The sequence below is a fragment of the Oncorhynchus clarkii genome, chromosome 25 (genome assembly GCF_045791955.1).
Source record: "Oncorhynchus clarkii lewisi isolate Uvic-CL-2024 chromosome 25, UVic_Ocla_1.0, whole genome shotgun sequence".
NCBI lineage: Eukaryota > Metazoa > Chordata > Actinopteri > Salmoniformes > Salmonidae > Oncorhynchus > Oncorhynchus clarkii.
This window is the reverse complement of record NC_092171.1, coordinates 41,988,307-42,011,318: the sequence shown is the minus strand read 5'-3', so window position 1 is coordinate 42,011,318 and position 23,012 is coordinate 41,988,307. Positions and strand designations below refer to the sequence as shown.

The following is a 23,012-nucleotide window of genomic DNA, read 5'->3' as shown; positions in this document are numbered from 1 at the left end:
AGAGAGTCAGAGAGAGAGATAGAGAGTCAGAGAGAGAGTGAGAGAGTCAGGAGATAGAGAGAGAGAGAGAGATAGAGAGTGTAGAGATAGAGAGTCAGAGAGAGAGTGAGAGAGTCAGAGAGAGAGATAGAGAGTCAGAGAGAGAGTGAGAGAGACAAGATAACAGATTTTTAACAGTTGCATGAAACCACACAGAAAAGGAAATTTAAAAAAAGGACCTGAGAAGTGTGGAGTAATATGGACAGATTTAACGTTAGTTACCTCGTCTGAGACTCTAAACCTCTTCAGCAGAGCCACAACTCTCTGTTTAAAGTTCTGCTGCTAAAACGCAACAGGACACAGAAACAACTACAAGTCAGCCCCATCACAACAACAACAACAACCTGTCAGTTTACCAGGGGTGTTTTCACTAGGAACCACAGTTCTGAACCTCATGAACCACACTACTGATCCACACCGAAGCAAACGGAATGAAACTATGGAACGCCGTTTGGGTCTTTGCGTGTCAAAAAAAAATTATACACGTCAAAGAACACGATTTGACGTGTCAAAAAAAGATTGTTTGACCAATCAGGACCTGAATATGACCGCACGTCACGTAATAATTTAACGCGTTCATTATTTTTTCACACATTGATTATAATTATCAATCGTATGTCACAACGATTCATTGGATACGTAAAGTTGCCTCTCGTTACCTACAGCGCTGGTCATAAAACAAGCTAGCTAAGCTGATGGATACAAACTATGTCCTTCCCCAAACACACAGCAAAACGACATCATCTGTTTCAGCTAGCTAACTATATAGCTAGGTGTCATCATCTAAAATAACCCTAATTTATAAGACTAGAATAGATTGAATAAATTGTGCTAAACGAGGTTGAAATGTTGTTATATAAAATCAACAAATGACAATAATTAGTTAATTTGACAAAAATCTGTTGAAATCACACTGGATCTATTATACTTTAGAATTGCATTGTGGGGCATCCTTATTTCACTGTACAACCTTAACCTATGGGTTGTGGATCAATGACATGGGGTATCAGTCTACTCAGTGACACCCAGATAACATTAGCGTCGTAGCCCTTATTACGGGACACTGAAACAACTGTGAATTGAGCCACATTTACTGTCAACCTGTGTGTGTTGAACAGTATTCCCGAGGAAAAAAAACAATACTGTGTGGATGTTTTGGAGTCTGATAACTCTGAGGACGACGTTGGGGAAAAAATATCTTGGGTGTTGAGTAGACTGATACCATTGATCTCCAATCCTTAGGTAAAGCTGTACAGTGTAATATGAATGTCAATACACACAATAGGCTGACTGGGGAGGTGAATTCACACAGTCACAGTCCCGTTATAAGAGCTACAACGCTAATATTTGCATGAACTCTTCACAGTTGTGTTCTGTGGGTGTCACCGACTAGACTGATTTCATTGCTTCACATTCCAACCTTGTTTAACATTATCTAGTCTAAATATGGCACGATTCTACAAATTGTAATCTTCTGTATCACTTTCAAATAGGTACTTTTATTTTGAAGGTAAACCACAAATTCCACTATCGTGCCTGATCCTTATTGTGGCTAGCTTTACAACCCATAACCTGATCCGGTCGCGACTCACTAGCCAGATGAAGCTAGCTGGTTGCTTATAACGTTAGCTTTGAGTAACAGGGTTAATTAAGGATCGGATTCTTATTTTCAAATTTCGCCTAAAATTACATACCCAAATCTAACTGCCTGTAGCTCAGGACCTGAAGCAAGGTTATGCATAATTCTTGATACCATTTGAAAGGAAACACTTTGAAGTTTGTGGAAATATTAAATTAATGTAGGAGAATATAACACAATAGATCTGGTAAAAGACAATACAAAGAAATAAAACATGATTTTTTTGGTTTCATCATCTTTGAGAAAGGCCAATATATGACTTAGGAATCTAGGTGCAATTTAGATTTTGGCCACTAGATGACAGCAGTGCATGTGCAAAGTGTTACACTGATCCAATGAACCATTGCATTTCTGTTCAAAATGTTGTATCAAGACTGCCCAAATGTGCCTAAATTGGTTTATTAATACATTTTCAAGTTCATAACTGTGCACCTTCCTCAAACAATAGCATGCTATTATTTCACTGTAATAGCGACTGTAAATTGGACAGTGTAGTTAGATGAACAAGAATTTAAGCTTTCTGCCAATATCAGATATGTCTACGTCCAGGGAAATGTTCTTGTTACTTACAACCTCATGCTAATTGCATTAGCCTACGTTAGCTCAACCATCCCGTATAGGTTTTAAGTAGCTGGCTAGCTATTTATTTTCATGAACTGAAGATCAATTTCAATAGGCAAACAACAAGGTGTTACCTAGCTAATACTTACTCACAAGGATTCCTTAATCACTGTTAATAATAATGAAAAATGACTGCAGTTTCTACCGGTCATTGTTTTCAGGCTGGTTGTATTGATGCTAGCTAGGAACCAAGCTAAAGCTAGCTAGCTACCTCAGAAGTTGAGGTTGAACAAATGATGCTTTATTGCCAACGCGGTATTGTAAAACACATCGTTCGTGGCCCGGTGTTTTGCTTGTTTACAGATTTTTTTCTGTACAACTTTGACAGTGCTACTGATAGTAGTGGTGGCGCTTGGCTTGCACGTGCAAATTCAGCACAACACATAAATCTATAAGAAAATAGTGTATCTTTTTTGACACGCAAAGACCCAAACGGCGATCCAAACTAAAAACAGGGACGGGACCCTACCTGAATTTGTCCAATAGATATACAGTACCATAAAAAAAAAAAAACAATGCTAAATGTTTTGTTACAGTGTACACTAATGAATACACCCCAGTAGATGGAGCCCTAGAGCTCGACAAAAGTCAACAACCAACGTAAAGGAAAAGGAACAAGTGCAGTCAATTCACCATCATCTTAAGACAGAAAAGCAACAAACAACAACACTGCTGAGACATTGTGAATTATACTTTCACAGTAAAAACCTATATCAACTTTAGCTTGCGCTGGGCATAGCATGATGACCAAACACACACAAGGGTCTCCTTCCTCCCCGTCTCTTACCCTGGTGATTGAAGCAGTTCTTACGATAGACCTTCTCTGCTTCTTAGGCTTCCTCACCTCATACTCATCATCCTCCAGGTCCTGAAGAAACACTCAGACAGACAGACACAGGCAGGTTATCAACCAAATACAGTAGAAACACTCAGACAGACAGACAGACACAGGCAGGTTATCAACCAAATACAGTAGAAACACTCACAGACAGAGACACATGCAGGTTATCAACCAAATACAGTAGAAACACTCACAGACAGACACAGGCAGGTTATCAACCAAATGCAGTATAAACACTCAGACAGACAGAGACACAGGCAGGTTATCAACCAAATGCAGTATAAATACACACTCCAGGTATGAATGTCTTCAGTGAGGAGGAAAGTGTAAGGGGTCAGGAGTCCTTTCTGAATGTCTTCAGTGAGGAGGACAGTGTAGGGGACAGGAGTCCTTTCTGAATGTCTTCAGTGAGGAGGACAGTGCAAGGGGACAGAGGAGTCCTTTCTAAATGTCTTCAGTGAGGAGGACAGTGTAAGGGGACAGAGGAGTCCTTTCTAAATGTCTTCAGTGAGGAGGACAGTGTAGGGGGACAGAGGAGTCCTTTCTGAATGTCTTCAGTGAGGAGGACAGTGTAAGGGGACAGAAGAGTCCTTTCTAAATGTCTTCATAGAGGACTGAGTAGAGGACAGTATTATATTTGTACTGACCTGACCCTGAACAGCGTCGTCGCTGGCCTCCTGCTCTGAAGAGAAACTCTCATACTCCTCCTCCGAGTAGTTATCTGGAGCACAACACACACACACACACACACACACACACACACACACACACACACACACACACACACACACACACACACACACACACACACACACACACACACACACACACACACACACACACACACACACACACACACACACACACACACACACACACACACATTAACCTACTGCTGCTGAACTGAATAATATCACATCACAAATTATTCATCATGGTACATGAGATTCAGTAGTGTGGTACATGAGGTTCAGTAGTGTGGTACATGAGGTTCAGTAGTGTGGTTCATGAGGTTCAGCAGTGTGGTTCATGAGGTTCAGCAGTGTGGTACATGAGGTTTAGCGGTGTGGTACATTATATTCAGTAGTGTGGTACATGGGGTTCAGTACTGAGGTACATGAGGTTCAGTAGTGTGGTCCATGAGGTTCAGTAGTGTGGTTCATGAGATTCAGTAGTGTGGTACATGATGTTCAGTGGTGTGGTACATGATGTTCAGTAGTGTGGTACATGAGGTTCAGTAGTGTGGTCCATGAGGTTCAGTAGTGTGGTTCATGAGGTTCAGTAGTGTGGTTCATGAGGTTCAGTGGTGTGGTTCATGAGGTTCAGTAGTGTGGTTCATGAGGTTCAGTTGTGTGGTTCATGAGGTTCAGTAGTGTGGTTCATGAGGTTCAGTTGTGTGGTTCATGAGGTTCAGTAGTGTGGTTCATGAGGTTCAGTAGTGTGGTACATGAGGTTCAGTAGTGTGGTTCATGAGGTTCAGTAGTGTGGATCATGAGGTTCAGTACTGAGGTACAGTACCAGTCTAAAGTTTGGACACACCTACTCATTCAAGGGTTTTACTTTATTTTTACTATTTTCTTCTTTGTAGAATAACTAGAATAATGAAATAACACCTATGGAGTCATGTAGTAACCAAAAAGGTGTTAAATATCAAAATATATTTTATATTTGAGATTCTTCAAAGTAGCCACCCTTTGCCTTGATGACAGCTTTGCACACTCTTGGCATTCAATCAAACCAGCTTCATGAGGTAGTCACCTGGAATGGTGACACCTCAACAGGTGTGCCTTGTTAAGTTAATTTTCGGCATTTCTTTCCGTCTTAATGCGTTTCAGCCAATCAGTTGTGTTGTGACAAGGTATGGGTGGTATACAGGAGATAACCTTATTTGGTAAAAGACCAAGTCCATATTACGCCGAGAACAGCTCAAATAAGCAAAGAGAAACGACAGTCCATCATTACTTTAAGACATGAAGGTCAGTCAATACGGGAAATTTCAAGAACTTTGAACGTTTTGTTCTGGAGACCTACTGCCTTTACAGCCATGTCTCAAAGCTAACTTGGGCTGAGCAGTACTGAGTTAACCCGTACCTGAGTTACCCCGTACCTGAGTTAACCCTTACTAAAGCAGAGCCTTGCTGTGTCACAGCGTACCTGAGTTAACCCGTACCTGAGTTAACCCGTACCTGAGTTAACCCGTACCTGAGTTAACCCGTACCTGAGTTACCCCTTACTAAAGCAGAGCCTTGCTGTGTCACAGCGTACCTGAGTTAACCCGTACCTGAGTTAACCCGTACCTGAGTTAACCCTTACTAAAGCAGAGCCTTGCTGTGTCACAGCGTACCTGAGCAAACCTACCTGAATATTTGATAATTGTTCCCCCCTGCAGAGCAGCCTCTTCGTGGTCTATGAGCTCACTGACTTCAACTTAGCCTCCGTTCTCCTCCACATGCCTGGCTGGCTGAAGGACGGCTGATTATGATGGCATCATGCTGTTAACCCAGACTGGTGTCCTAACAACTTAGGAGTCTGAAAGCCATGCCTCAGAGCTAACCTACGTCGAACCGAGCCATCCTGTGCTGAAACATACCTGAGCATTTGATCTTGGTTCCCTCCTGCAGAGCGGCCTCCTCGTAGTCTATGGGCTGACTGGACAGTGAGAAGATCCAGATATCTGCTACTTTACCCAGCATCTCCTTCTGGTTACTGTACAGAGACAGAACCTGGCCCCCCTCCGTAGGGTGCTGCATCACCTGGTGGGGGCAGAGAGACGGAGGAGGGAGAGAGATGACAGAAGAAGAGAGAGACAGGGAGGGGGGATGAGGGAAGGAGAAGGAGATGGAGGGAAGGAAGGAAGAAGAGGAGAGAGAGAAGGTTGTGGGGGTGGGAAGGAGAAGGGGTGAGAGAGGGAGGTGGGGGAGGGAGGGAGAAGGAGAGAGGAAGGAAGGAGGAAGGAAGGAGAAAGAGGGAGGTGGCGGGGAGGGAAAGAGAAGGAGAGAGGGAGGTGGGGGGGGAAAGAGAAGGAGAGAGGGAGGTGTGGGGGAGGGAAAGAGAAGGAGAGAGGGAGGTGTGGGGGAGGGAAGGAGAAGGAGAGAGGGAGGTGTGGGGGAGGGAAGGAGAAGGAGAGAGGGAGGTGTGGGGGAGGGAAGGAGAAGGAGAGAGGGAGGTGTGGGGGAGGGAAGGAGAAGGAGAGAGGGAGGTGTGGGGGAGGGAAAGAGAAGGAGAGAGGGAGGTGTGGGGGAGGGAAGGACAAGGAGAGAGAGGGATGGAGGTGCGGGGGAAGGAAGGAGAGAGAGGGATGGAGGTGCGGGGGAAGGAAGGAGAGAGAGGGAGGGAGGGAGGTGCGAGGGAGGGAGGGAGGGAGGGAGGTGCGGGGGAGGGAAGGAGAAGGAGAGAGAGGGAGGTGTGGGGGAGGGAAGGAGAGAGAGGGAGGTGTGGGGAGGGAAGGAGAAGGAGAGAGGGAGGTACGGGGGAAGGAAGGAGAAGGAGAGAGGGAGGTGCGGGGGAAGGAAGGAGAAGGAAGGAGAGAGGGATGTGCGGGGGAGGGAAGGAGAGAGGGAGATACGGGGGAAGGAAGGAGAGAGGGATGTGCAGGGGAGGGAAGGAGAGAGGGAGGTGGGGGAGGAAAGGAGAAGGACAGAGAGGGAGGTGGGGAAGGGAAGGAGAGAGGGAGGTGGGAGGAGAAGGAGAGAGAGGGAGGGCTAGATGAATACATTGCTGAGAGAACCACCATTTTAATGAAAGTATCTTTCCAGTTATCATATCATCTGTCTCTCTCTGCTGTTGCAATCTTCAAAGTCCCAAAAGTAACTATTCTATTTCTGTTAAATTCCAACAAACATGTTCCTGAGAATAATCTCTCTCTCTCTTCCTCCCTCCCTCTCCCTCTGTTATCAGATCATCTGTCTCTCTCTGATGTTGCAATCCTCAAAGTCCCAAAAGTAACTATTCTATTTCTGCTCAATTCTAACAAACATGTTCCTGAGAATAATATCACACTCACTCACTCACTATCTATCTCACTCACTATCTATCTCACTCACTATCTCACTCACTATCTATCTCACTCACTCACTCACTCACTCTCTATCTCACTCACTCACTCTCTATCTCACTCAATATCTATCTCACTCACTATCTATCTCACTCACTATCTCACTCACTCACTCTCTATCTCACTCACTCACTCTCTATCTCACTCACTCACTCTCTATCTCACTCACTCACTCTCTATCTCACTCACTCACTCTCTATCTCACTCACTCACTCTCTATCTCACTCACTCACTCACTATCTCACTCACTCACTCACTATCTATCTCACTCACTCTCTATCTCACTCACTCTCTATCTCACTCACTCTCTATCTCACTCACTCACTCTCTAACTCACTCACTCTCTAACTCACTCACTCTCTAACTCACTCACTATCTATCTCACTCACTCACTATCTCTCACTCACTATCTATCTATCTCACTCACTCTCTATCTATCTCACTCACTCTATCTATCTCTACCCCCCTCTCTGTCCGTCTATCCATCTCTCTCTATGTACAGACAGGGCCCGGAGAGGGAGTCTTCCTCCTCTCAGCTCCATGTGTGCCTGTTATTAAACAGACAGAGTCTCTCAGGCCCCTGGGACCTGGGTCAAAACAGAGACGGTCTCTTTCGGGCCCCTGGGACCTGGGTCAAAACAGAGACGGTCTATAGCGTAACAGCTCAACTGTAGTCTCTCGGGCCCCTGGGACCTGGGTCAAAACAGAGACGGTCTATAACGTAACAGGGTTTGGGTTTAAGACAGAGCCACACATTGCCTTCATGCAGCCGTGTGGCTTTCTGCTGTTCAGACAGACGTTTAAGCTGAGCGTTTGGAGTTATCTACAGAGGGACAGAATGGGGTCGTCAGAGTCCGCGGTCTCCGTTCCTGAGGAGAGGCGGGAGAAAGGCTTCTGAGGATAATGAAGTGTCCCCCATGTTGAAATTGGGGGTGGGAACTGTGGATATGTCTTCGTCCGTTAGTACGTTAGTCACACGTGATATCTCAGACAGCGCTGGCCCTATTTGAACGAAGCTTGGGTGAACGATGCGTCTTGCCATAAGAGATCCGTCATTTACAAAATGACACCGAATGGCCCAAGTGGGGCCCTGCATCATCGTTGGGGGGGGAAGACATGTTAACTGTTGTCTTGTTCATAAATGCACCACAGTACAGAAGCATCGATGGTTCCTACAGCCAGGGTCTTGTCTCATTGTGTTCCTACCTCAGCCATATCGATGGTTCCTACAGCCAGGGTCTTGTCTCATTGTGTTCCTACCTCAGCCATATCGATGGTTCCTACAGCCAGGGTCTTGTCTCATTGTGTTCCTACCTCAGCCATATCGATGGTTCCTACAGCCAGGGTCTTGTCTCATTGTGTTCCTACCTCAGCCATATCGATGGTTCCTACAGCCAGGGTCTTGTCTCATTGTGTTCCTACCTCAGCCATATCGATGGTTCCTACCTCAGCCATATCGATGGTTCCTACAGCCAGGGTCTTGTCTCATTGTGTTCCTACCTCAGCCATATCGATGGTTCCTACAGCCAGGGTCTTGTCTCATTGTGTTCCTACCTCAGCCATATCGATGGTTCCTACCTCAGCCATATCGATGGTTCCTACAGCCAGGGTCTTGTCTCATTGTGTTCCTATCCTCAGCCAGGGTCTTGTCTCATTGTGTTCCTACCTCAGCCATATCGATGGTTCCTACAGCCAGGGTCTTGTCTCATTGTGTTCCTACCTCAGCCATATCGATGGTTCCTACAGCCAGGGTCTTGTCTCATTGTGTTCCTACCTCAGCCATATCGATGGTTCCAGCCAGGGTCTTATCTCATTGTGTTCCTACCTCAGCCATATCGATGGTTCCTACAGCCAGGGTCTTGTCTCATTGTGTTCCTACCTCAGCCATATCGATGGTTCCTACAGCCAGGGTCTTGTCTCATTGTGTTCCTACCTCAGCCATATCGATGGTTCCTACAGCCAGGGTCTTGACTCATTGTGTTCCTACCTCAGCCATATCGATGGTTCCTACAGCCAGGGTCTTGTCTCATTGTGTTCCTAACTCAGCCAGTCGATGGTTCCTACAGCAAGGGTCTTGTCTCATTGTGTTCCTACCTCAGCCATATCAATGGTTCCTACCTCAGCCATATCGATGGTTCCTACCTCAGCCATATCGATGGTTCCTACAGCCAGGGTCTTGTATCCCAGGATAGTCCGGTTCTTGTATCTCTTCCTCCTCTGCAGCAGGATCTGGAGCTTGTTACCCTCACTTTTCAGGAAGTGAGGGTACTGAGGATGGATGAAAGACAAGAAAATAGAGGAGAGAGGAATCGGTCACAGTTTATAACAACATCGTTCTTAAGTGGAAAACATGGGACGCAGGAGAGTTAATGATTTCTCAATGTGCCATTTTTCAGGCCTTCATCCCATTATGACCTTGTGTTTTCTTTACCTGCAGTGAGAAGGTGAGAGCCAGGTCAGTCTCCACTGAGCCACTAGGGGGCAGCACTATCTCATGGGACCTCAGGATCCTCTTGGAACCCTAGGGAAAGGAATCACACATCACCAGACTGTTTGTCAGTCAATACAGCCATTGATACCATTCATGTAATGCAAAACATTTGCTAAGCTCCAACAGTCAACCAGCAGGTAACAAGCTAATGTACAGGAAGTGAAGTCAACCAGCAGATAACAAGCTAATGTACAGGAAGTGAAACATAGGAACGCATCTGTCAGCTTGGATAACATTTGTCTTAGAGGATGTGTGTGACATTTATGCAGTCTACCTGGATTGTGTGTGTGTGTGTGTGTAACTCATGTAGCCTTGATTCTCAGGTGTGTTCCTGCCGTACCTACAGCCAGGTGTGTTCCTGCCGTACCTACAGCCAGGTGTGTTCCTGCCGTACCTACAGCCAGGTGTGTTCCTGCCGTACCTACAGCCAGGTGTGTTCGTGCCGTACCTACAGCCAGGTGTGTTCCCGTACCTACAGCCAGGTGTGTTCCTGCCGTACCTACAGCCAGGTGTGTTCCTGCCGTACCTACAGCCAGGTGTGTTCCTGCCGTACCTACAGCCAGGTGTGTTCCTGCCGTACCTACAGCCAGGTGTGTTCCTGCCGTACCTACAGCCAGGTGTGTTCCTGCCGTACCTACAGCCAGGTGTGTTCCTGCCGTACCTACAGCCAGGTGTGTTCCTGCCGTACCTACAGCCAGGTGTGTTCCTGCCGTACCTACAGCCAGGTGTGTTCCTGCCGTACCTACAGCCAGGTGTGTTCCTGCCGTACCTACAGCCAGGTGTGTTCCTGCCGTACCTACAGCCAAATGTGTTCCTGCCGTACCTACAGCCATGTGTGTTCCTGCCGTACCTTCAGCCAGGTGTGTTCCTGCCGTACCTACAGCCAGGTGTGTTCCTGCCGTACCTACAGCCAGGTGTGGTGTGAAAGGTCATATCTTTACCTGGATCTTGACAGCGATGACCACCGATATGAGTTCCTTGTCCAGCTCCCTCAGGACCACCAACCTCTTCAGAGTCAGACTGCACAACCTGCACACAGAAGACAGATCGAGAACAATTAGGCCTAATTTAGACTCATGTACAAAACATTAAGGACACCTGCTCTTTCTTTGACAGACTGACTGACCAGGTGAATCCAGGTGAAAGATATGATCCCTTATTGATGTCACCTGTTAAATCCACTTCAATCAGTGTAGATGAAGAGGAGGAGACAGGTGTTTAAAGAAGGATTTTTAAGCCTTGAGACAAATTGAGACATGGGTTGTGTTCGTGTGCCATTCAGAGGGTGAATGAGGAAGACAAAATATTTAAGTGTCTTTTGAACAGGGTTTGGTTGTAGGTGCCAGGGCGCACCGTGTTCATGTAAATAAACAAAAACAACCATCTTGAGTAAACAGATAATTCCCTGTATGCCCATTAACCAAGCGTTCATCAACGGTTTACCAATATCAACAACAACACCACCAAAGACATGAATCAGACATCATCACAACCCTGCATTGAACCGACGTACTGAACAGATCTCAGAGAAACCTTCAGAAGTCACTCTGCTGTGTATCCATCTTTCAGAAGTCACTCTGCTGTGTATCCATCTTTCAGAAGTCACTCTGCTGTGTATCCATCTTTCAGAAGTCCCTCTGCTGTGTATCCATCTTTCAGAAGTCCCTCTGCTGTGTATCCATCTTTCAGAAGTCCCTCTGCTGTGTATCCATCTTTCAGAAGTCCCTCTGCTGTGTATCCATCTTTCAGAAGTCACTCTGCTGTGTATCCATCTTTCAGAAGTCACTCTGCTGTGTATCCATCTTTCAGAAGTCACTCTGCTGTGTATCCATCTTTGTGATTCAGAGAAACCTTCAGAAGTCACTCTGCTGTGTATCCATCTTTGTGATTCAGAGGAGCCTAATAACTATTTCATGGAGGAAACTGATTAGCCTTCCTGTTATCTAGACCGCTTCGCTTCTTCTCATGACGTTATCTGACCGAGGCATAAATACACTGTGATGACTCTTCTATCTCCATCCAAAAAATACGCAATTCAGAGTAGTGGGAAAAACACAACTTAAAAAAAAGAGAGAGAGATGGCAGATAACAGGCTGGTCTTTATTGAGAAATAAAAAACCCTACTAGAAATTGGCTAAGGAAGAGTTCAAAACACTGGACTTGTTAATGCTGCTTGATGCTTAACTATGGGTGTCTGGGAGGGGGGGCTATTGAGGCTAAATCCTCTTTCACTTTCCTGGAGAGGAGGGGCTGTTGCCAACATCCCAGACTGGGCAGAAAAATAATGTTCGGTCTCAAATGGTACCCTATTTTCTATACACTACTTTAGACCAGAACCCTATTCCCTATATAGTGCACTACTTTAGACCAGAACCCTATTCCCTATATAGTGCACTACTTTAGACCAGAACCCTATTCACTATATAGTGCACTACTTTAGACCAGAGCCCTATATAGTGCACTACTTTAGACCAGAGCCCTATTCCCTATATAGTGCACTACTTTAGACCAGAGCCCTATATAGTGCACTACTTTAGACCAGAGCCCTATTCCCTATATAGTGCACTACTGTTGACCAGGGCTCTATTCCCTATATAGTGCACTACTTTAGACCAGGGCTCTATTCCCTATATAGTACACTACTTTAGACCAGAGCTCTATTCCCTATATAGTGCACTACTTTAGACCAGAGCCCTATTCCCTATATAGTGCACTACTGTTGACCAGGGCTCTATTTCCTATATAGTGCACTACTGTTGACCAGGGCTCTATTCCCTATATAGTGCACTACTTTAGACCAGAGCTCTATTCCCTATATAGTGCACTACTTTAGACCACAGAACTCTGGGTGCCTTTTGGGACTCAGACTAAAAGGGGCGGTAGATATCTTTGTAACAACTGGAGAAAAATGTAATAAGGCCCTCACAATGTTTGAACTCACTTCCTAGGAAAATAAAAAATTATGTGTTTCTCTCTCTCTCTCTCTCTTTCTTTCTTTCTTTCTTTCTCTCTTGGTTTCTTTATTTCTCTGTCTTTCTTTCTTTCTCTGTCTTTCTTTCTTTCTCTCTTTCTTTCTTTCTTTCTCTCTTTCTTTCTTTCTTTCTCTCTTGGTTTCTTTCTTTCTCTGTCTTTCTTTCTTTCTTTCTCTCTTTCTTTTTCTCTGTTTTTTTCTCTCTCTTTCTTTCTTTCTTTCTCTCTTTGTTTCTTTCTCTCTTTGTTTCTTTCTTTCTTTCTCTCTTTCTTTCTTTCTTTCTCTCTTTCTTTCTTTCTTTCTCTCTTGGTTTCTTTCTTTCTCTGTCTTTCTTTCTTTCTTTCTCTCTTTCTTTCTCTTTCTTTCTTCCTCTCTTTCTTTCTTTCTTTCTTTCTTTCTCTCTTTCTTTCTTTCTTTCTTTCTTTCTTTCTCTCTCTCTCTTTCTCTCTTTCTTTTTCTGTTTTTTTCTCTCTCTTTCTTTCTTTCTTTCTTTCTCTCTTTCTTTCTTTCTCTCTTTGTTTCTTTCTTTCTCTCTTTCTTTCTTTCTTTCTTTCTCTCTTTCTTTCTTTCTTTCTTTCTCTCTTGGTTTCTTTCTTTCTCTGTCTTTCTTTCTTTCTTTCTCTCTTTCTTTCTTCCTCTCTTTCTTTCTTTCTCTCTTTGTTTCTTTCTTCCTCTCTTTCTTTCTTTCTTTCTTTCTTTCTCTCTTTCTTTCTTTCTTTCTTTCTTTCTTTCTTTCTTTCTCTCTCTCTCTTTCTCTCTTTCTTTTTCTCTGTTTTTTTCTCTCTTTCTTTCTTTCTCTCTTTCTTTCTTTCTTTCTTTCTCTGTTTTTTTCTCTCTTTCTCTCTTTCTTTCTCTCTTTGTTTCTTTCTCTCTTTGTTTCTTTCTTTCTCTCTTTCTTTATTTCTGTTTGGCTCTCTCTTCACTTTATATTGGTTCCCACAAGAGAAGCTGCTTGGGAAACTCTTCTAGGGTGGCTAAATGGCAGTAACCTTCCTAATATCCCCAGGTTTGGAGTAGCCTGGAGAAATACAGTCTGTTTTGTGCTAACATTGCCACTCTTTTTTCATGTTTGGCAATGAAATGAAGTACAAGGAGTGGAATGTTAGCACAAAACAGGTTCTGGATTTTGGGGGTCTTGCAACCTGTTAAATAGCCTATGACACTGTGGGAAATAGTGTCTGTTTGTCTACTAAACACCTGCCTGTCATGAGGTGTTCCTTCACCTCAACATGGACATGATTTTACTGAGTTACAGTTCATATAAGGAAATCGGTCAATTTAAATAAATGCATTAGGCACTAATCTATGGACTATAGAGATGCATCTTGTTGGTCACAGATACCTTAAAAAAAGTTTGGGGCGTGGATCAGAAAACCAGTCAGTATCTGGTGTGACCACCATTTGCCTCATGCAGCGCGACACATCTCCTTCACACAGAGTTGACCAGGCTGTTGATTGTGGCCTGTGCAATGTTGTCCCACTCCCCTTCAATGGCTGTGGGAAGTTGCTGGATATTGGCAGGAACTGGAACACACTGTTATACATGTCAATCCAGAGCATCCCAAACATGCTCAAATGGGTGACATGTCTGGTGAGTATGCAGGCCAGGGAAGAACTGGGACATTTTCAGCTTCCAGGAATTGTCTACAGATCCTTGCGACATGGGGTTGTGCATTATCATGCTGAAACATGATGTGATGGTGGTGGATGAATGGCACGACAATGGGCTTCAGGATCTTGTCATGGTATATGTTCATTCAAATTGCCATCGATAAAATCTAATTGTGTTTGTTGTTTGTAGCTTAGGCCTGCCCATACCATAACCCCATCGCCACCATGGGGCACTCTGTTCACAATGTTGACATCAGCAAACCTCTCGCCCATATGACTCCATACACGCTGTCTGCCATGTAGACAGGATGAGATGCCATCTGTCCGGTACAGCTGAAACCGGGATTAGTCTGTGATGAGCACACTTCTCCAACGTGCCAGTGGCCATCGAAGGTGAGCATTTCCCCACTGAAGTCGGTTACAACGCTGAACTACAGTCGGGTCGAGACCCTGGTGATGACGACGAGCACACAGATGAGCTTCCCTGAGACGGTTTCTGACAGTTTGTGCAGAAATTCTTTGGTTGTGCAAACACACAGTTTCATCAGCTGTCCAGGTGGCTGTTCTCAGACGATCCCACAGTTTCATCAGCTGTCTGGGTGGCTGGTCTCAGACGATCCCACAGTTTCATCAAATGTCCAGGTGGCTGGTCTCAGACGATCCCACAGTTTCATCAGCTGTCTGGGTGGCTGTTCTCAGACAATCCCGCAGGTGAAGAAGCCGGACGTGGAGGTCCTGTGCTGGCGTGGTTACACGTGGTCTGCGGTTGTGATGCCGGTTAGATGTACTGCCAAATTCTCTAAAACAACGTTGGAAGCAGCTTGTGGTAGAGAAATTAACATTACATTTTCTGCCAACAGCTCTGGTGTTGTTACCCCACCTCAACATTCCCACTACGCTGTTACCCCAACTCAACATTCCCACTACGCTGTTACCCCATTACCCCACCATGTTGTTACCCCACCTCAACATTCCCACTACGCTGTTACCCCACCTCAACATTCCCACTACGCTGTTACCCCACCTCAACATTCCCACCATGTTGATACCCCACCTCAACATTCCCACCATGTTGTTACCCCACCTCAACATTCCCACCATGTTGTTACCCCACCTCAACATTCCCACTACGCTGTTACCCCACCATGTTGATACCCCACCTCAACATTCCCACTACGCTGTTACCCCACCTCAACATTCCCACTACGCTGTTACCCCACCATGTTGTTACCCCACCTCAACATTCCCACTATGCTGTTACCCCACCATGTTGATACCCCACCTCAACATTCCCACTACGCTGTTACCCCACCATGTTGTTACCCCACCTCAACATTCCCACTATGCTGTTACCCCACCATGTTGATACCCCACCTCAACATTCCCACTATGCTGTTACCCCACCTCAACATTCCCACTACGCTGTTACCCCAGCTCAACATTCCCCCCATGTTGTTACCCCACCTCAACATTCCCCATGTTGTTACCCCACCTCAACATTCCCACTACACTGTTACCCCACCTCAACATTCCCACTACGCTGTTACCCCATTACCCCACCATGTTGTTACCCCACATCAACATTCCCACTATGTTTGTTGACTTCAACATGTCCTTACTCGGCTAGTCTGTCTGTTGCCAGAATGTCATCATGTATAAACCATTCCAGGGGGACACGATGTTACTCTAACATGTAACCATGTGCTGTTGGTTTATTTTGACAGTGGTAGTTTGGTGTATAATGTTCCTGGCCTGAGACGGTGGAAGATATATGTGGAGAGCTGTGGGACATGCCTGTGAAGGCACAGTAATACACCGCCCAGGGAGACCTAGAAAGAGACCACATTAGAGTCACCTTTCAGGTGAAGCAATGACTCTGACGCAAATAACAAATATATCGAGAAATTATTTGTGGGGTGTTGGTGGTGGTGGTGGGGGACAGAAATAGCACTAAGCCTAGATAGGCTGCATCTGAAAATGGCACCGTATTCCCTATATAGTGCACTACTTTGGACCAGAGCGCTGGCCTAAAGTAGTGCACTATATAGGCAATAGGGTGCCATTTTCAGATGCAAAAAATAGCCTAGTCTAGGGAACCCTAGAGACTTGGGGAGAGACCACACGGGAGTCCAGTTTCCAAGCTGTCATTTAACTGGGATTGATGTTAGATTCCTAGAATGACCGTGGAGGCACAACACCATAGAATTACATTTTAAAACACATTAGAACACATATTAAAACACATTAAAACACATTAAAACAAATTAAAACACACATTAAAACACATTAGAACACACATTAAAACAAATTAAAACACACATTAAAACACATTAGAACACACATTAAAACACATTAGAACACACATTAAAACACATTAGAACACACATTAAAACACACATTAAAACATATTAGAACACATTAGAACACACATTAAAACACATTAGAACACACATTAAAACACATTAGAACACACATTAAAACACATTAAAACAAATTAAAACACACATTAAAACACATTAGAACACACATTAAAACACATATTAAAACACATTAGAACACACATTAAAACACATTAGAACACACATTAAATAAAACACATTAGAACACACATTAAAACACATTAGAACACACATTAAAACACACATTAAAACACATTAAAACACATTAGAACACACATTAAAACGCATTAAAACACATATTAAAACACAGAACACATATTAAAACACATTAGAACACATTAGAACACATTAGAACACATTAAAACACAGAACACACATTAAAACACAGAACACACATTAAAACACAGAACACACATTAAAACACAGAACACATATTAAAACACAGAACACATTAAAACACATTAGAACACATTAAAACACAGAACACACATTAGAACACATTAGAACACATTTTAAAACACATTAAAACACATTAGAACACACATTAAAACACATTAGAACAAAGAACACACATTAAAACACATATTAAAACACAGAACACATTAAAACACAGAACACATTAAAACACATTAGAACACATTAGAACACAGAACACACATTAAAACACATTAGAACACATATTAAAACACATTAGAACACATTAAAACACAGAACACATTAAAACACATTAGAACACATTAAAACACAGAACACACATTAAAACACATTAGAACACATATTAAAACACATTAGAACACATTAAAACACATTAGAACACATATTAAAACACAAAACCAGTGGCAACCCCCCACTGTTTTGAGCCCAGTCTTTCTAGTGTGGGGGCATTAATACAATACACAACACACAACAAGTTGGAAATCGCAAATTCAACAATGAGTGGTTTGGAAGGAATCAGTGGCTAACTGTAAGCATTGCAAAGCAATCACTAGCCTGCTATTCAAGGATAAACTTAAAAGGATAAACATTCAACATTGGCCACTGTGTCAATCCAGCATAACTTTTGCTGTGCTCAAAACAACTTAAAACTCAGAACTCGGCAAAAAACTAACTCCGACTGGGAAAACACCATTTGAACGGTCGGGAACTCGGGCCTCTTTCTAGAGCTACGACCTGAAGATCACTGATGTCATCACGATTTGACCTTGTTTTTTTTCCCCCCCAGAGTTCACAGTTGTCTTGAAAGCAGCATAAATCCAGAGAATGACAAAGTTTGATGACAAGATTTGTGCCACGAAGGACCACCACGCCACCGTCCTGTTCAAGTGAGTACAGCACAACAAGGTTCAAAAATGTCTTACATGCTGCTGCATAAATGATGTAATATGCCAGGGAGATATGTATACTGTCGCTAATGAAGTAATACTAAGTGTATGTGGTGTAGTAAGCTGTTCGTAGTCCATGTGCCTCACCCTAATAATTTGGTGCCGTTTCCCCTCCTAATTTCACCTACTGTTCTGACTTGGTGGTGCAGATGTAGCCTATAGCGTGTTTTAGAGAAATGTAATCATTGAATATTGTAAGAGCTTGCATTATCTGCTTATATGCCCCCTTTATTTATCCTACGGTTCTGACTTGGTGTACAGGAAGAACACTGTAGGAACTGCCCATGTTCTGAATTCTGTCACTGATACATTTCAAAAGGTGCTGAACAAATAGTTGACTACGTCCGTCCTAGCTCGCTCATTAATATCTAAATCGAAAGTACGGATTGCTTCTTACCGACTCGTCGTCCCCTTATGCCATAGTTTGTACATCTCAATTGACAGTAGAAACCACATTTGTTTTAAGCAAGTCAGCCATATCAGCTATGCTTTTTTTAAAGGCAGTAAATGAGGCTGCCAGACAAGGCTCGTCTGATAGCCAGGTGTAGCAGTGGTAATGTGTTGGGACTCTGCTGATAGCCAGGTGTAGCAGTGGTAAGGTGTTGGGACTCTGCTGATAGCCAGGTGTAGCAGTGGTAAGGTGTTGGGACTCTGCTGTTGGGTCAGCTGATAGCCAGGTGTAGCAGTGGTAAGGTGTTGGGACTCTGCTGATAGCCAGGTGTAACAGTGGTAAGGTGTTGGGACTCTGCTGATAGCCAGGTGTAGCAGTGGTAAGGTGTTGGGACTCTGCTGTTGGGTCACCGTTATAGTGCAATTAATGTATTGTTTAGTGTTGTGTTGTGTAGTGGCTTTGCTGGCATGCATCTAAAAAAAATATTGTTAGTTTGCCCCACCAAGATTTATATGCTAAAATTGCAACTGATTAGAACACATTATAAACAGAGTGGGTTGAGCCCTGAATGCTGATTGGCTGAAAGCTGTGGTATATCAGACCGTATACCACTGGTATGCGCAATAAAAAACATTTACTCTTTCTAATTACGTTGGTAACCAGTTTATAATAGCAATAAGGCACCTCAGGGGTTTGTGGTATAGGGCCAATATACCACGGCTAAGGGCTGTATCCAGGCACTCCACGTTGTGTCGTGCATAAGAACAGCCCTTAGCCGTGGTATATTGGCCACATACCACACCTCCTCGTGCCTTATTGCTTAATTAGAACACATATTAGAACACATTACAGCACTAATTAGAAGACATATTAGAACACATTACAGCACACATTGGAACACATATTAGAACACATTACAGCACACATTAGAACACATATTAGAACACATTACAGCACTAATTAGAACACATATTAGAACACATTACAGCACTAATTAGAACACATATTAGAACACATTACAGCACACATTAGAACACATATTAGAACACATTACAGCACACATTAGAACACATTACAGCACACATATTAGAACACATATTAGAACACATATTAGAACACACATTAGAACAGGGCAATTCCACGGATAACATGGATGTGCGCCAAACAAAAAACATTTACTGGTAAAACTGTACAGATGCAAAGTTTGGTAACAGAATTACGGTATAATCTACCTCCGTTTTATTTTCTTACTAAACTTGAAATCTGTAAATGTTTTTTTGTAAAACTTTCAGTGGAAATTGTTAAAAAGTTGTCCTTGTGTATAGAGTTAAATTAATGTTTTTAGTTTGGTATTAAACATTTTAAAGAGAAAAATCTGAGTCTCAGCGTAACTCCGTTACCATGGAATTAGCCAATAGTCAAGTTTTTTTATTTTTATTTTTATTTTTTATTTCACCTTTATTTAACCAGGTAGGCTAGTTGAGAACAAGTTCTCATTTGCAACTGCGACCTGGCCAAGATAAGGCATAGCAGTGTGAACAGACAACACAGAGTTACACATGGAGTAAACAATTAACAAGTCAATAACACAGTAGAAAAAAGGGGAGTCTATATATACATTGTGTGCAAAAGGCATGAGAAGGTACGCAAATAATTACAATTATGCAGATTAACACTGGAGTGATAAATGATCAGATGGTTATGTACAGGTAGAGATATTGGTGTGCAAAAGAGCAGAAAAATAAAAATAAATAAATAAAAACAGTATGGGGATGAGGTAGGTGAAAATGGGTGGGCTATTTACCAATAGACTATGTACAGCTGCAGCGATCGGTTAGCTGCTCAGATAGCAGATGTTTGAAGTTGGTGAGGGAGATAAAAGTCTCCAACTTCAGCGATTTTTGCAATTCGTTCCAGTCACAGGCAGCAGAGAACTGGAACGAAAGGCGGCCAAATGAGGTGTTGGCTTTAGGGATGATCAGTGAGATACACCTGCTGGAGCGCGTGCTACGGATGGGTGTTGCCATCGTAACCAGTGAACTGAGATAAGGCGGAGCTTTACCTAGCATGGACTTGTAGATGACCTGGAGCCAGTGGGTCTGGCGACGAATATGTAGCGAGGGCCAGCCGACTAGAGCATACAAGTCGCAGTGGTGGGTGGTATAAGGTGCTTTAGTGACAAAACGGATGGCACTGTGATAAACTGCATCCAGTTTGCTGAGTAGAGTGTTGGAAGCAATTTTGTAGATGACGTCGCCGAAGTCGAGGATCGGTAGGATAGTCAGTTTTACTAGGGTAAGTTTGGCGGCGTGAGTGAAGGAGGCTTTGTTGCGGAATAGAAAGCCGACTCTTGATTTGATTTTCGATTGGAGATGTTTGATATGGGTCTGGAAGGAGAGTTTAGAGTCTAGCCAGACACCTAGGTACTTATAGATGTCCACATATTCAAGGTCGGAACCATCCAGGGTGGTGATGCTGGTCAGGCAGCATATCTGTTTATTTTATGTGATGATAAAAGGCTCATACAATACAAATGTTTTTTTAATGTTTTCTTTCACAGTGATAGCGACTCCGACTGGGAGCCCCCGGTGCCAAGCTGCACCCCCAGTGGTGTTCATATGCCACAGTTCATTACTGCAGGCATGACTGTGCCTCAGGGCCAAAAGGGCACAGCATGGAGGCGTCGTTGTGTTCTGTGTCGCATGAAATGCACCACTTGTTCAGTTTGCCTCTGCTTTACATCAGAAAGAGACTGCTATGGGACATGGCACAGGCAGCAAAATATTGTGACGAGGACTTCCAAGGGGTGTACTGTTGTTGTTTTTATATTTATTTTCTAATATTTATTTATTTATTTTAATTTGTGTGTGTGTGTGTTAGAATTGCTTTTTGATATGTTGTATACAGTTATTTGCACTGCTGTATATAGTTATAGGTCATTTCACCAATTCGGCCACTTGGGTACATTTGGGCAACTTGTGTGGGACACCTGGGTGACTTCATGCTAAATGTCATGTAGCTCACCCATTCCTGAAGTTATCAGTCTGAAACTTTGCACACCTACAGTTGCCCGCTTGTGTTATCCATCAAAATGATCTCCAGCATCCTATCTGACTGTGTGGCTATTCTAGTACATGTGAAAGATGATGCTACAACAGTAAAAAACAGAAAACGTATGCTCTTTCTTTTCTTCCACCAGATCTACTGTGTTATATTCTCCTACATTCAATTAACATTTCCACAAACTTCAGAATGTTTCCATTCAAATGATACCAAGAATATGCATATCCTTGCCTCTGGGGCTGAGCTACAGGCAGTTAGATTTGGGTATGTCTTCAGGCGGAAATTGAGAACAAAGGGATATAACCGGTTAACAAGAAATTTGTGGAGTGTTTGAAAAACTAGTTTTAATGACTCCAACCTAAGTGTATGTAAACTTCCGACTTCAACTGTACAACTACATTGAAAACAGGAAATAGGCCAAAACTATTAAAGATAAGATCCCAAAAGAATACAAAACAGGAGGATTTTTAAAATTTGATTTAACCTTAGTTGTAAACAAAATTGAGTTTTGGTTCAAAGCTTTTTTTAAATGCCATTGCAAATAAATAAATACAACTATTTTGAAAACAACATGAGGCCTAGGCTTTAGATAAGAGCCCAGAGTAATAAATCAGTAGGCTAGGGGACTAGGAACCAAAACACTCGCATTTGCGACCCTTCGACTTAGAGGGTGACACATTTTCTTCTTGGTTGGTAGGGTGCCAGTAATTATTATTTTTACTTTTTTTGCGTTCGTTTTTGGTTCACAATGTGCTTCTTTTTTCAAACAGTAATGTGCCATCTGACCAAAAAATAAACCACATGAAAGTATGTGCCTGTCCCTGTTTTGCTATCAGCTGCTAAGTGAGCCTACTGTAGACAGAAGAAAGAGATGTCTTATGAGCTCAACCATATGACCGTTGTGTGAAAAATACAGTTCTCAAACTAACGTTGTTCTAGTTAACATACAGCCGGAAGGAACTATTGGATATAAGAGCAATGTCAACTTACCAACATTAAGACCAGCAATACAACTTTCCCGAAGCGGATCCTCTGTTCGGACCACCACCCAGAACAAAGGTTCTAATCCCAGTAGCCTACCCAAAACAACGGCGCCGCAGAAGGGGCAGACGGAGCGGCCTCCTGGTCGGTCTCCGTAGACGGGCAGATCGCTCACCATTCCCGAGTATACTACTTGCCAATGTCCAGTCTCTTGACAACAAGGTAGATGAAATTCGAGCAAGGGTTGCCTTCCAGAGAGACAACAGAGATTGTAACATTCTCTGGTTCAAGGAAACATGGCTCTCTCGGGGATATGTTGTCAGAATCGGTTCAGCCACCGGGCACCATGCATCGCGCCAACAGAGATAAACATCTCTCTGGGAAGAGGAAGGGCGGGGGTGTATGCTTCATGATTAACGACTCATGGTGTAATCATAACAACATACAGGAACTCGAGTCCTTCTGCTCACCCAACCTAGAATTCCTTACAATCAAATGCCGGCCATTTTACCTACCAAGACAATTCTCG

The 23,012-nt window shown here is 43.4% G+C and overlaps 1 protein-coding gene across 1 annotated transcript in view; it reads right to left on the bottom strand.

The window, feature by feature from the left end:
• The window catches only part of LOC139383647 (phosphofurin acidic cluster sorting protein 2-like), a 97,783-nt gene that overhangs the window by 4,438 nt on the left and 70,333 nt on the right, over nucleotides 1-23,012 (bottom strand). The window contains exons 2-8 of the mRNA XM_071128185.1: nucleotides 10,627-10,714; nucleotides 9,626-9,715; nucleotides 9,337-9,462; nucleotides 5,731-5,893; nucleotides 3,788-3,861; nucleotides 3,087-3,167; nucleotides 262-321 (exon numbers count right to left, since the gene is read on the bottom strand). Of these exons, the coding sequence (XP_070984286.1) occupies nucleotides 262-321; nucleotides 3,087-3,167; nucleotides 3,788-3,861; nucleotides 5,731-5,893; nucleotides 9,337-9,462; nucleotides 9,626-9,715; nucleotides 10,627-10,714 (682 nt within the window). The remainder of the gene's footprint in view (nucleotides 1-261; nucleotides 322-3,086; nucleotides 3,168-3,787; nucleotides 3,862-5,730; nucleotides 5,894-9,336; nucleotides 9,463-9,625; nucleotides 9,716-10,626; nucleotides 10,715-23,012) is intronic.